Source organism: Melanotaenia boesemani, chromosome 23 (assembly GCF_017639745.1).
Source record: "Melanotaenia boesemani isolate fMelBoe1 chromosome 23, fMelBoe1.pri, whole genome shotgun sequence".
Taxonomy (NCBI): Eukaryota; Metazoa; Chordata; class Actinopteri; order Atheriniformes; family Melanotaeniidae; genus Melanotaenia; species Melanotaenia boesemani.
Window position 1 is genome coordinate 3248563 of NC_055704.1, and position 14595 is coordinate 3263157.

The 14595-nt window shown below is 40.2% G+C and overlaps 1 protein-coding gene across 1 annotated transcript in view; it reads left to right on the forward strand.

Moving 5' to 3' along the window:
• The first annotated feature begins 6785 nt into the window (after window positions 1-6785).
• Window positions 6786-14595, forward strand: part of phf21b (PHD finger protein 21B) — a 95831-nt gene continuing 88021 nt past the window's right edge. The window contains exon 1 of the mRNA XM_041978145.1: window positions 6786-7103. Within this exon, the coding sequence (XP_041834079.1) occupies window positions 7050-7103 (54 nt within the window). The 5' untranslated portion in view covers window positions 6786-7049. The remainder of the gene's footprint in view (window positions 7104-14595) is intronic.

A 14595-nucleotide genomic window follows, 5' to 3' on the forward strand; every position in this document is an offset into this window, starting at 1 on the left:
GGTTTTACCAAACACCATCTCTCATGTTTGAAGCTAAAAATCACCAGCTCTGCTTCTGTTGTAGAAACAGATTCTCAGACATGAGAGGCAGCCTGACGAGCATGATGTTTCTGAGCTGAGATGTTCTGTGTCTGTGTGGCCCATGGAGCTGCACGCTGCAGGCTGTTTGAGTTGTAAATATCCCACGTTAAAGGTGTCCTGTCGGGCCGACTGTTTCTATGGGTTCTGCCAGTAGTGACAGATGGCCGGTCTAGGCCTGGCCCGAGGTGAACTGAGAGATAAAACTAACGTCCAGCTGACAGGAAGTCTGTCTGAGTTCCTGGCTGTTTGAAATGAAGATTTAAAAAACTGTCCAGGTATGAAGAGGACATCATCATCACAGCTTCCAGTTCTTTGGACCTTTCTTGTCATGGTCAGTGGGTTTTGTTGCCTTCTTTGCTTGTTTTTGTGTCAACATGAGCATCATGTAATTCCTTGCAGCTGCAGCTTTCAAAATGTTGGATAATTATGTATGTGGTAACTCTGAGGACAAAGGAGTGAAAGATGATTTTCCTTCCTTTATCCGCCCTGTGTTGGATTAATTTCCCTTCACACTGATTTACTGGTTTATGCAATACCATCATTTTTCCTTTTTCCTTATGATACAATACTATTAGATTGTGATGCTTTTTTATTAATATTGATACCGATATTGATATCCATATCGATATTGATGTCGATATGGATATCAATATGGATACCAGTTTTAGCCCCTAAAAGGAAAATCACCTAACTGTACAGTGTGCTTTAAAATCTTTATTACAAGGGAAATATAAAATATGAATGAAGCTCACAAACAGTAATGCTTAGAAAATTATAAATTATAGCTATATTAAATTAAATAATTTAAAAATATTTAATTATAATAATAATATGACTACAAATAAAATAAAATAAATCACCTTTATGAGACTGAGAGAACTAAGTGCTCAAGAACCTGCATTAAACCAGTGAAATGTCAAAATTCATCATCATCATGACATCTGATTGGCTACCATGATCACGTGACACAGAGGGAATACATTGATGCTGGTTTTCACACAGAATTTATCGCCTGACACTCCCAGAAATAAAAACAAATGTCATGTTTTGTATTAACGTGGTGGTTTCTCCATATTTCAAAAATGGCATTAAATCTAATTTTTTTTACTGGCAGATACTGACGTATGCAGATTCCAGGATATCCAACTCAGCTCACTTATTTTGCACTATTGAATCACACTCAAGGCTTGATCTTTTTAAAGCTGCAGCTATAATCAAAGTAGGGCCTTTTAATATCATTATTCACTATTTATGCCTTGTACATTTATGCCTTTACTCCTGGGTTATTTAGACTAAATTGTTATGCTGTATTTATAGCATCTTACTGTCTGATCTGTATTTGTTTGTCAATTTTTTTATGTAATGTCCTGTTTTTCTATTCCATATTTACTGTTGGTTGTTTACCTGCCCAGGAACTGCAGATGTAAAATTGCTTTTAGCCAACTCTGGTGGAGTCGGGTGATTGTGCATTGTCCCTGCCAGATAAACAATAGATTGAAATTCAATTGAAATTGTACACATTTTGATGTCAGTTAGGAAGAAATATGTTTGGATTTTTTTTAATCTTTAAAATAGAGAGACAAAACAAAAGAACATATTCTCAAGAAAAAACTCTTTTAAAGTGTTTCTTGTCTGACCATTAGACAATCGTCTTAGAGTCTCTTCAAACTTTCTGTGAACTACATATCAGCCAGTCAATCTTTATTTGTGTAACACTTTTTCAAGCAGATTGCAAATCAAAGTTTTTAACAAAGCAAATAAAATACGAAGAATATGTCAATAGAAAATAAATACATAATAATAGAAAATAATAAAAAAAACTAATCACAAGAACAAGTTAGAGATGATAATAAAATATGAATAAAATGAGTAATCAACCCTTTAATACCTTATATATCATATATGATACATACGGTTTTTGAGACTTATTGTGTCACTTTATGGTAAAAACTTGGCTCGAAACCCTGTTGAACACAATATGATAATTGTCTTCTGCCCCCTGGTGGACACCTTTTGCACTACAATAATTTTGAGATTTTACACAAATCTCTGAGCCCCCATATGGTTCAGGCATGCTCAGAAACCACATCCACCAAAGAAACCATCACAGTGAGCGTAGATACTTCTTTTTTTCCCCTTTTCTCCACCCCTGGATCAGACTGAACATTCTTTCTGATCATGGCTGATTGGATCAGCTGACCTGTCTACATGACACATTTTTACTCTGATTAGACGTTTGATCGATTAAGAAGTTTTTCATGTAAACGCAGCTAATGTTTCCAGTCAGTCCACCCATCGACCCCAACCTCCTCCCCAACCTCCTCCCAAACCTCCTCAACCGCTACTAGACTTCCATCTTTCACCACAGAAGGGCGCTACTTAAACTTTTTACTGTTTTCTATTTTTTATCTTTTTATTTTTGTCTTGAACAAATGTCCTCCAAATGGCTGACGGATCTCTAATGTTGTATCTTTTTTTTTTTTTTTTTTTTTTTTTAGGTTTCAGTTATTTGTCTCTCAGTTGTTTGTTGGACTTTTTTTGTTATTATTATCATTTTTAAGCCAATATTATTAGATTTGTTTATTGTCGTTTTACATCTTTATAAAATTAGCTTTAATTTTGTTAATTTGGGTTGTTTTCTGATCTTACATCTGTTTGTTGCTGTTTTGGTTTATCTGAGATTATTCTGTCTCTTTATGAATACATTTTTATTCACGTCTTTCTCTTTTTTTGTGTGTGTGTTCATCTTTTGAATTGCTCTTGAAACAACTATTAATGGTGAAAAGCTCTGCCCTTGTTCCCATGTGTCTCATCAGCAGTCCATCCACGAGCTGAACATATAAAACCCAAATAACGGAAAGCATGCGAAGGGTGGGGGGCTCAGCCTGACCTTCTTTCTGTGCAGAAAAATAATAAAAGCATGTTTATCTGAAGTGTGTGTCCATTCAGAGCCTGAACAAGCCTGAGCAGCTTGAGGACAAGCCGGCACAGAGGAGACTGGAAGAGTTTCACTGCTGAGCCGTGAAATGGAAAGTAGCAGCTGATGTAGCAGCAGAGCTGGCCGGGTGGGGGAGGGTGTCAGCGGGCGGCCGAGCTGCCCACAACAATACAACTTTACTGGGAGCTTTACTGGACACTTCTGGACCATATCTGTGGCTGATCGCTCTGATTTGACGTGTGCTGCCTCAAACTGTCGACATTAATGGAAAAAAGCTTCATGGCAATGAGGAAGGAATCTGATTCCCCCCAGCTGCTGCCTCTGTCCATGGTGCTGCTCTCTGTCTCACCCATCGCTTCACTTTGACTTAAAACACCCAGAACCGATCATATCGCCGCCATTTTGGCTTTCATTTCGTAAATGCTGTGCTTTAAACTTACTGGCGTCAAGTTAACGGTAAAAGCAAACATTAACTACCATCTCTGCTCCTCATCAACTCTCCGATCACATACTCCCGCGTGCGACTCCGCCCCCTTCCAATTCCTCTCTGCTCATTGGCTCTTCTTCCTTTCCATCCACGGTCACAACTCCTGATTGGCTTAGATTTCCCGCCCCTTGTTGCCTAGCGAGCATCTTTGACCAATTACAGCGCAGGTTGGGTCCAAAGGGCGGGAAGAGGAGCAGGGGAAGGAGGAGGAGGTGACGGGGTCAGGCTGACAGAAATGGGGAAAAAGAGGCTTTTTGGGAACAAGCAGCCACATTTGGCCCCTTTGTGTTTGAAGAGGAACAACTCCAGGCAGATAAACCTGGTTGGAGGTTTTAATATGTCGAGGTGACATATTTAATGTTTTCTGCTTCTCTTTCAGGAAGTTGAGACTAGCTGTGAATGTTGCTGCTGCCATTTTAAAAGCTGCTGTTATAAAGCAGACATCATCTTCATCATCCATGTTAAAGGCATAAAGGAAAATACTCCTCAGAGGTTCTCACATAATTTTGTTTTACGCCCACATCTATAATAATACATGTACATTTTCTAAAAAATAAACTGTATTTATCCAGTTTATGTTCAAATAAACTTGATTAAAAGAAGTGCCTGTTTGACCAATTAAGTTATAATTAATCTAATTTATAATCCAACCAAGTCACAAACAAGTTCAACATTTCTTATTAAAGCAACACATGTCATGATGGCATGTTTCACACTCTGAACATAAAGCCTGTAAATAACTTTAATAACTTAAACTACTCTTTTTTAAAAACGGTGGTGAGTCACTTTAAACTCACACAGGATTGGGTGTTATTTTGTTTTAAAAAGTATCTTATAAAACACATTATTTTTTTAAAACAGAAAAATAATTATGTTTTGTGTTTTGTATTGATGTAGGTATGCAGATCTGCTGTTATGATGCAGATCACATCACATAACATGTTTTGTATCATCTATCATGAACATTGAATTAATAAATGATCTTTTCTGTTTGTTGCCTGAGGCCGTGGACAACACGCTTCATCAGACCAAACTCACCATTATTAAATAAAAAGCCTCATACAGTATAGATCCAGTAACTGTGAGGTATTTATAAGACTGTATAAAGAAGTAATGAATTATATGATCATGTCTCACATAAGTTTATTTTTACTGTTAATGGTGGAAAAAGAAACTGAAAGAGGTGGTGAAGGGTTAAACTTTGGGAAAATAACAAAAATAAAATAAATACCTTCCTTGATTGTCAGTCACTTTGAATAGAAGAGTCTGAAATCTAGAATAGAATAGAATAGAATAGAATGCCTTTTATTGTCATTATACACATGTACAACGAGATTAAGCCATCCCCCCAAATCTCCGATCTGATGTGTTTTCTTTACAGTGTAAATTCATCCACAAAACTCAAATTTAGTTCAGAATTTATACAAATATTCAGGAGTGACATGTGCGTATTAATTTTAATTAAAAACTGACATTTTTCTTTTCATTAATTTTGATAAGATTTATTAGACGGATACCCTACTTTAAACTAAAATTATGTCTATAGGGGCTAAAAAGAACAACTAGGGAGGAAAATATCACTTTCATTAACAAGCTACGAACACAAAAAGACCAGCAAACAGAAAACAGGAGGAAGAATCCAGATTTAAACCAAACCAGAGTAAATACAGTTTAGATGTACTCCCTCTGATCAGTATGCTAATGCTATTTCCAAATAAGCTTATACAATTAAATAGTTTTTGGCCACAAAGAAATCTATTACAGTCCATCAGATCTGAAAGATCTCTGTCCAGCTCCACCTTCACGTCTAAATCTGTTTTTTTCAAGCTAATAGTGGTTCAGATGTCCAACTTCAGTTTAAAAGACCATTTCCCCTCCACATCCTGGTCACTTCAGGACTTTGGTCAGCACAGCTGTCAATCATGGCACTGTTTTGAAAAGAACAATTTTATACTAACAAAAGTAAAGATACACAATGTAAATGTGCATAGAGTTCGCTTGGTTGCTAATTTGTATCTGTTGTTCCCTGAGAGGCCACATAACAACAAGGTACAGGCCATAAAAAGTAAAGCTCAAACCAGCTGCAGTAAATATTATTATTGATAAAGTATTTCTATATTGTAGTAATGCGCAAGAGTTAAAATGAATAATTTTAGTTCATGAAGTTGAAAGCTGACGTTAAAAATAAAGGATAAAACACTAATATGACTCATATAATCCCTCTCTCTCTCTCTCTCTCTCTCTCTCTCTATATATATATATATATATATATATAATTATTATTATTTATGTTTTATTATGTTCCTTTTTTTTTGTTCTTGCTTCAGTTCAGGTGTTAAACACAGCTGGTGGGAACAACTAATGTTTTTCTCCACACTCTGAGTTTAATTTCCTCCATAAAAGAGTTTTATAAACTTGTTTAAAAATGATTGTGGTCTTCTTTGGATTATGTTTCCTGATAATCACCTGCCACAGCAACTCTTTAAACTCTGTAAGAATTTCTCCTGCAGACTCATTTTTATTTCAAAAATTGTGCAAACACCACATTTCTAGAACAACCTCACATTGATTGTGTTTGTATTGATTGTACTGTTGTATGAATTGATCAAAGTAAAACATTTTAAATAAAATATTTTGATTGATTTTAAAAAGCTATTTTACACCATTTTTGATTATCTGATATTCCTATAAGAGTTATGCGCTGTTATTTCATAACATAATATGGTAACGTCTGACAAACAGTTTTTAGATTAAATAACAGATAACTTTTTTAAGGTCATTAAAACTTTCCTGGACTAAAGTGAAAGTTTTTCATTCAAGCTGTCATCAGCCACGTTGAAAATGGTGAGTAATCTGGGATTTACCGTGGATTTTTTTCTTTTTATTACCCTGTTGTGACTTATTTATGTAGTCAATAAAGTTCAACAGATAAACAACAGAGTTTACACTTTAAGTAACACTTTATCTTAAACGGACGATAATATTTTACCCTTCTTTATGTTTGGTTGTGGCTTATTGTCTTTGCAGATGAAAAATCTCGACTTTTTTAACTGAATCCTCCTTACTGGCTCATGTGGCTGCTTAGCTGCCCCTGCACACTGCGCATGCCCAATCAGGAGGGGGGTCTGCTCACACTGCTCCATCCGGGAACTTTAGAATTACCATTGACAGCCGAAGCGCAACTTTTCCCCAGGCAAAGTGAAATCAAGCCGCGGACTCGGACAAAATATAGTCCCCTTTTTTTAACTTAAAATTATCGAAAGTAATGTCAACCCGCTTCCCGGTGGGAACCTTCGACGTTCGGTTGTACTCCGGGGACCAGCCATCCGAGGCCTGAGCCCTTCCTGTCGGGTTTGGATCACTTTTGGAGACGGGCGGAAAGTGGGTGATGAGTCCTAGCCTGTAAAAGAAGCGAGAACTTGCTTTGCAGCCTGAGTAGTTCTTCTTTCAATTGTTATAGTCGCTTTAAAAAAATCTTTAATTCACTTAAACTTCGTCTCTGGCGCATCGAAAGTGGGAGAAAAGTGCTTTTCTGGCTGGAACATGGAACTACAAGGCCTACAAGAGGCGCTGAAAGTAGAAATCCAATGTCATCAGGTAAATGAAACATCGTGTTATTCTACCCTTATTGGTGTTTGAGCAAGTGAGAGCAGGAGGGGAGAAACGAGAAGAGATGAGAGGTTAACACTCCGAGGGGGAGAACTATGCGACATGGCTTTTGCAATGTCTGCCCGAACCGTAGTGTCCACTTCCAAGTCTGACGATTGAGTGCACTTTTAACAGTACTTTGGCTCGTTGTCGAGGCTTTTTTCTCGGAGAATTTTGAGCGATAATGCGGTGGTGCCGTGAGGCGATCAGGACGCGACCTGAATATTTATGAGCTGCTACAAACTGAGGCTATCACCGCCGCTTTGTTCCTCCCGTAAACTTGAGATACTTTTCTAATCTGCTCGTCCATTGCTGCTAAACTAGTTGCTGAGATGAAGCCCGGGGAAGCGTTTTTTTCCGGCAGCCTCTCGGCTCCCACCCGGCCAGGAGGGTCGGGGAGTGAGCAGAAACTTTATCAGCATAAATCTGCTCCAGTGTGTCTGTTAACACCAGCAGCTGCCAGCCACTGAAGCCTGTCTGCTTTTTAATTAGCTTCACCATCACTTTGCTGGGCTAAACTTTCATTTCTGTTTCCGAAAAACCAACCAAATCAGGTCGTTTGATTGTGTGATTGGAGACAGCTGCTGAGGGACACATGTTCTGCCTGACAGGCTTTCAGTTCTGGCTTTTCCCCTGTAATTTCTTCTCTTTTCCTCCCAACATAACCCAAGCTGTGTCTGTAAAAGTGACCCTTGTGTTTGGTGTGCTTCGCGGGGACGAGCATCTTCTCTTCTCGCCACTCAAAGTTGTGTCATGTTGAAAAATTTTAGCGTCCATTTTGAGTGGGTCGACATGTTTCTGGAGAGTGGGGATAGTGGCTAATAAAGGAGCAGCCTGGCTAACTCTCCCGGCTCAGACTTTATGAAAGATGACGTTTGTAGTTTCACCGACTGAACCGGTCGTTAAAGACCTCCAGGAGTTGCTTATTTTAATCCTGTTTTTACACCGTTACTCATCCCTGTTTGGTTACTTTACACTTAGTCTGCTGGTATTATTTCTTCTCGATCACGTGACCACACGGGAGCGTTTGATTCGCTCGTAATTACGCTTTCACTTTTTTTCTTTTTCATGGCTACCAAACGGTGTCCTACGCTAACTTTGGGGCGGCTCGGCGCTGAGTGTTAGCCGGGGGAAGGCAGCGGCAGGGCGGATGCTGGAGCCGGCGGAGCGGCGGGGTTCAGCACCGCGGTCAGCTCCTCCGGCTGCTCGCGCCGGTCGGTCCCAGCCAGACTGCGGCGCGATCACAACTTCCACACATCAACAAAAAGAGGAATCCAACCTCGTATTTGTACAGCCACTAAATCTTATCGTGTTTATGTGAATATTTTTAATCTTCGTCGCCTCTTTTCGACTTTAATCGACCGTATTTTCCTGTGGAATTCAGCTTGTTGAGTTAAACTTGTGTAAAAAAAGCCTGAATAAAAGCAACAATCAGCCTGAGCAGCAGCTCCTTGAAGATAACCTAGTTTCTTATCAAGATGCTGATCTTAAACCTGAATCCCTGTTGTTTGTATTTTCTTCTTCTCCTCTCAGTTTGGTAGTGGAAGCTTCCATTTTGAAAGAAAAAGGGGGGGTGGTTCGCGCCCCCCCCCCCCCCCCCCTGCAACATGGAGTGGAGAAAAAAAGTCTGCAGAGTTTAATGCAGGAGCTGGAGGAGGGGGGATGGGCCCCATTCATGCCTAACATTACCATTTTGATTGCTTTGATGCTGTTTTTGGTTTGGATGGAGGGGGAGGGGTGGCGGAGAGGCAGAAAGCCCAGTCAGCACTGACTGCTCGGCCACGTCTGTAATCACTACACGCTACAAACTGAGCTGTGTTACTTGTGCACATACGTGAACTGCTGCTGTCCTCCCAGGTGCAGGTCTTTAGATGAACCCTCTGAGGTCCGGCTGTTTCTGGAAAGGCCTTGTCCTTGACGCTTGGTGCTTACTGCATGATTATTGTGAAAAGAAAAGTTTAATTTCTGAGATTATTTTTAATCATCGGGGCTCTTGGTGCAGGTTTAGGCCCACAGGTGTTTTCAGATGCTCTGCTTGCAATAAATGCTTGATTATTTACACATTACTGCCATCTACAAGCAGGTCTGACAATAAAGTCCACTGAGATTCTTTCATCTCATTTTCCAGGTTGCATCGGCGACTTCGCGGCTCATGTTTCTGGTGAGATATCAGATTTAGTCGTATGTGCTTCAGAAGCATCTTTTTAAACCAGGGCTACTCAATTCGGTCCTACGAGGGCCGCAATCCAGCAGGTTTTCCATGTATCCCTGCACCAACACACCTGAGTCAAATTAATGAGTCATTGTGTAGAACCTGATTGGCTGTTAGAGCCACCTAATTTGACTCAGGTGTGTTGGTGCAGGGATACATGGAAAACCTGCTGGATTGCGGCCCTCGTAGGACCGAATTGAGTAGCCCTGTTTTAAACCAACACGGCTGCAGGAAGACTTTATTTTGAGGCGTTGTAGGTCTGCAGCGGGGTTCACAGGGTTTTGATTTTCAGGTCACAAGTAGGAGGACGGAGGTGATGAATGAGATGAGCTTCGGCTCGGCAGACTTCCTGCTTCCTGGTAGTTTTTCCTGGTGTGGATTTATTACCACGGAGATGCTGGTGTGTGTTGAGGTGTGGAAGAAGATGGTCCTTCTGATGAAGAGGAATAAAGCACCCATTAAATATACTTTATTTATCCCAGAGGAAAATTGAAAATATAACAAAACAGAAGTAACTGAAATAATAATTTAAATAAGAAAAATATAAAAAAAATTAAAAACTGAAATTAGAATATTTAGTGTACTTATGATATAAAAGTATATTTATAAATAATAAAAAAGACAATAACAATTACAATAGATATGAGAATATGTTAAATAATAGAAAATAACAAATGATAAAATGCATAACATAAATGATAAATAATTTAAATAGAAAATACTGGAAAGCAAAAATTTATTTATATGAAATAAAATGAGATTTATAGTATTGTAAATTAAATAATACAATAATGAAACAAAAATAAAATAAAAAATTGAAATAATAAAATAAGAATGAAATGATATAAATAAAAATACTTAAATATTGAGAAAATGTAGGACTTTATTCACCCGTAGGATGTGCTGTAGGTGGCATTAAATTGTTAAAGTTTTACATTTTGTGGAGGGAAACGAAGCAAAGGGAGATTTTTACGGCTGTAAATCTTCAGACGTCATATGATTTTATTCATAATGCAAATCCAAGTAAAAAAGTTTTTAAATGAACGAATCGGCTGTTGTTTCCATCAGAAATCTGAAGTATGATGCAGAATATCGTCCCCAACCTTCCTGTTCCTGCAGAAAGAGCCATTATTTATGATCAAAAGGCTTCGTGTGATAAATGCCTGCATGACGTGACATTTTATAAACCTCAGACACACACACCGGCTTCTTCCTGATGTCTGACGACTTTAAAATGCCTGACGGGTACCTGCAGCAGCGCTGGGCTGTTGTTCGTTAAATGGACAACTTATGAACATAGAATCATAAAGCTGAAGCGCCTGGAGGGGGTTTTTACTTCCTGTTCACAGCGTTGTTCTGGTCAGCAGCTCCATCTTTAAACTGTGGTGAACTTTTGTCGTGTTCCAAAAACACTTCATCAACATCATAAACGTCTCCTCTGAAGCTGCATCCGCTCGTCTTTCTGCACAAAACAAAGACAAAGATGCTCCGAACATCAACCGTCCGGCTAAATTTAGCTTCTCCAAACATTAAAACCTCTGCTCCAAACACACTTCAAATAGATTCTATTTATAGAAATTTGTAAATCAGTTCTGAATTGTAGAAAATATTCATCTTTATTTGAATGTTTCTTTCTCCAACATCCCAGTGAAATACCCAAGATGTTGGACTTAAAACATAATGCACTGTGCCAAAGGAAAGATGGCCGCTAAAGAAATTTCACGTGATCATGAAGGATATTTAAATGTCTCGCAGGTCTGAGTCAGAAGTTAATCAGCGAGGGGATTTGGTTAGTTTTACTTCCTGAGAATGAGGCGCTGCACTCCTGTCCTGGATGCTGGACTCGGGACTCTGTTTCCTCCTCCAGGAATCTCATTCCTCCATTTCTTCCAGCATGGTGCTGAAAACTTGTTAAACTTTGTTTTTTAAGTCCTGCTGATTTTATGTTACTTAACTTCCCGCCTGCAGCTCTACAGGAAGCGGCAGAGCGTTGGTCATGTGACTTTATTTATTCCTAATGTTCCTGCTTATGCCAAATGAGATGTTCAAGGACAGTTGGAAAGTTGAAAATCCTGAGGAATTTCTGAGGACTTATTTATTCCTGTGCTCAAGTTCTGGCTCGTCAGATGGAATATTTCTGCCTTTTATTTACAGTTTTTTTATTATTATTATTATTTATTTTATTCAGGAGCTACTTTGCTGCTGCGTTTATCAGGAAACGAACGGCTAGAAAACGAGAATAACTCCAGCGGAGGAGTGAAGAATAAATGAGCTGCAGTTAACTCTGAATCTAAACCCAACCACCTTCATCCTCTCCTCCTCTGCTTGCTGTCTGTTGCGTCACCGCTTCTCTCGGCCTCATCAGCTTCAGGTGAGGCTGTTTTTTCTTCAGATTTATCTCCGAGTCGACCTTAATTCACACCTTTTTTTGTGAGCAGACAGTTTCTGTTATGTAGAAGTTAAAACAAAGAGCCTCGGCTTCTCCACTCGAAGGCTGTTGTAGTAAAACCCTTTCAGAAGCAGCATCTGTAACCATGGATACGCCTGCTTCTTACACGGGGCCTGTAAACATCATTAAGGGTCTTTTTGAAGTTTTGGAGCTGCTTCTGAGCAGATTTCTGTGAGAGAGAGAGAGATTGATGAAGAGGAGCAGCGCTGCGGCTCTTAATTTAAAGTAAACGTTTTAATGAGAGCTGTTGTGTTTCTGGATGGTTGGATAACCAGGACTGTGGCGTGTTTAAAGGTCATGACTAATGTTGTGTGTCCTGATTGCATCCATACTGATGCTGTGAAGTACACACTGTGTGCTGGAGCTGCTACGAAGACTTTAATGTGTCAGACTGAAGCAGAATTCAGCTTCACTCTCATCAGATGCTTGTTTGTAGAAAACAGGAAGTTATCCTCAATTTCATTATCATTATTCATAAGTTATCCTCATTCATCTGAGACTGTTTTAGGCCTCGTATAGTTAGATACGTCTGATTATGTAATGTGATGCTGAGATAGTGGCCATGTGCACGTAAACCCATCCTACCTGTTCTGAACGAAAGCCCCCAGCATGAGATCCATGCAGTCCAGGAGATGTCTGCAGACACCAGGAAGCAGCAATGCTAACATGTAGCTAAAAGACTCTACCAAGCAAACAAGGAGTTACATGAAAGCAGAGACTCTGCTGGTTCCAGAGACGTCTGTCTCACCACGGTGGGACAGAAACTCTGGAGCGAGCAGCCAGGACCAGAAACCAGGTCTTACTGCTGCTGTTTGTGGTGAAAAGTTTGATTCCAGCTCTAAAAACTCTGCTAACGTGTTCTCCTGTGACTCCTAGGAGTACTTTATGCAGTACCGGGGTTAAATGACGCTAATGTTTACTTACACAACATTAAAATAAAATGTTGTTGTTTTATTATTGCGTACGACTCGGGGTGGACCTGCAGCGTTGCATCATACAGACGGAAAAACTAAAACATGACCGAACAGTTTCTCTGTTCCGACTGGGCGTGACGTCTTTTACTGGTCAGCGTTTGATGGTCTGGAGCTGAAAGCGTATTTAATTCCAGATATGTGGTCTAGTTTCTTTATTTCCACGGTTCCAGTTCTGTTTGTGTCAAACAGCAGCTGGATGTCAAAGCTAGCCAGATGTTTTCCTGCTTTCTAAAGAAATGTTCAAAAGCACGTTTATAACGTAGTGTTGGGAAATAACTTGACACAAAATAACTGATAATTTCTCAATAATCATACCGAGATCATCTAGAATGGTGACATCATGAGCTGCTTCTCAGTCTGTCATTAGAAAGTAGAAATGAACCTGGAGTGTAAATAGAAGCTGCTACACCGCATTAAGCTCTTATTTAACCCACCTTCTCTGCATATTATCCTGCTCTTGTTGTCTAGAATACTGTTTACTGTGGAATAATTGGATTACACTGATTCATTCAGGAGTGTGCAGCATGTGTACGGAGACAGGACTGGAATAAAAGGTTGGAGAAGAAGGGTTTTCTACGTGTATCTGCTGCAAGATGAGTTTTAAAGAAGGCCGCATCTTTGCAGCTGTGGCTGATTGCTGATTAAAGCTCCTCGACGAACTCCGAGGAGTTAATTTGAGTTTTGTGTTTAATTCAGATGGAGAAGTTTCTCTGCAGGTGACGTCAGGTCACTTTTCTAAATGACACCATCATCAAACGTCAGCTCTGCTCTGTGGTTGGACGTCGGAGTGGCTGGAGACGCCTCGGCTTCCTCCTCGTCGGTCAGGGTGAACTTTCCCAACAGCAGGAACTCGGGTTAATCCCAGAACAGCTCCTTACGAGCCCCTGCAGGGCTGATTAAACCAGGGGAGGGATTTCTGCAGGTCGGAGTCGTGGGAAGGACCACCGGATCATCCATAAACAACTTCCACCCTTCCTCTCTCTCAGCATGCTGGAAAAAAGAAGCAAACCAGCTGCTGGAAGCTGGAACGAATGAGCAGATGTTGATCAGCTGATCATCTCAGTTCTTCTACTTCTCTCCTAAAGGTAAAAACCAGCCTTCCTGGAAGGCTGGTTTTTACAGGAACGACTTTATATTTAAAGTCGTTCCAGAAAACCTAGCGGTGAAATTGTGGGACATGATGGATGCGGTCCTCGTGTAGCCCCAGCAGTTCCACGACAAGTTGTTGGCCTGGAACAGCTGCTGAGTATACAGACTCTGGATGGTTGTTTACATCTGTCCAGGGAGAAAATTGATCTGTCAAGCTGTCAGATATGAAGAAGACCGCCTGGACGTTGTTTAAACACCTCATTCTGTCCGCCAGCTGTCCCAAACCTCCAGAAATCCCCTTTCTAAGATGTAGAAAGCAGCAGATTGTCACTTTTAAGAAACTCTGTTACGTGTTTTTGTCCAGAAAAGAAAAGGAGCTTAGAAACGGAAACGCTTCCTGTTTCTCTCTGAGGTGAAAGTCTCAAGAGTAAAGATCCGGTTCTTTCTCTCCAAGCTGCAGCCAGCCCTCCTCTTCACCTCATTTTCTGTGTTTTTTATTTGCAGTCGTGTTTTAATCAGTTCTGGTTTTAATTAAGAGCAACATGGCAGGAAACCCTGCGATGAGTCTTCCTCAGGGAGGAGACTCGTCTGCCTCCAGCTCCACCGCTTCACCTGCAGCCTGCCGGGTTCATTCATCCACCTGCAGCCTGCCGGGTTCATTCATCCACCTGCAGCCTGCCGGTTACCTGCAGGCCCGGATCCAAAGTACTTCCCACG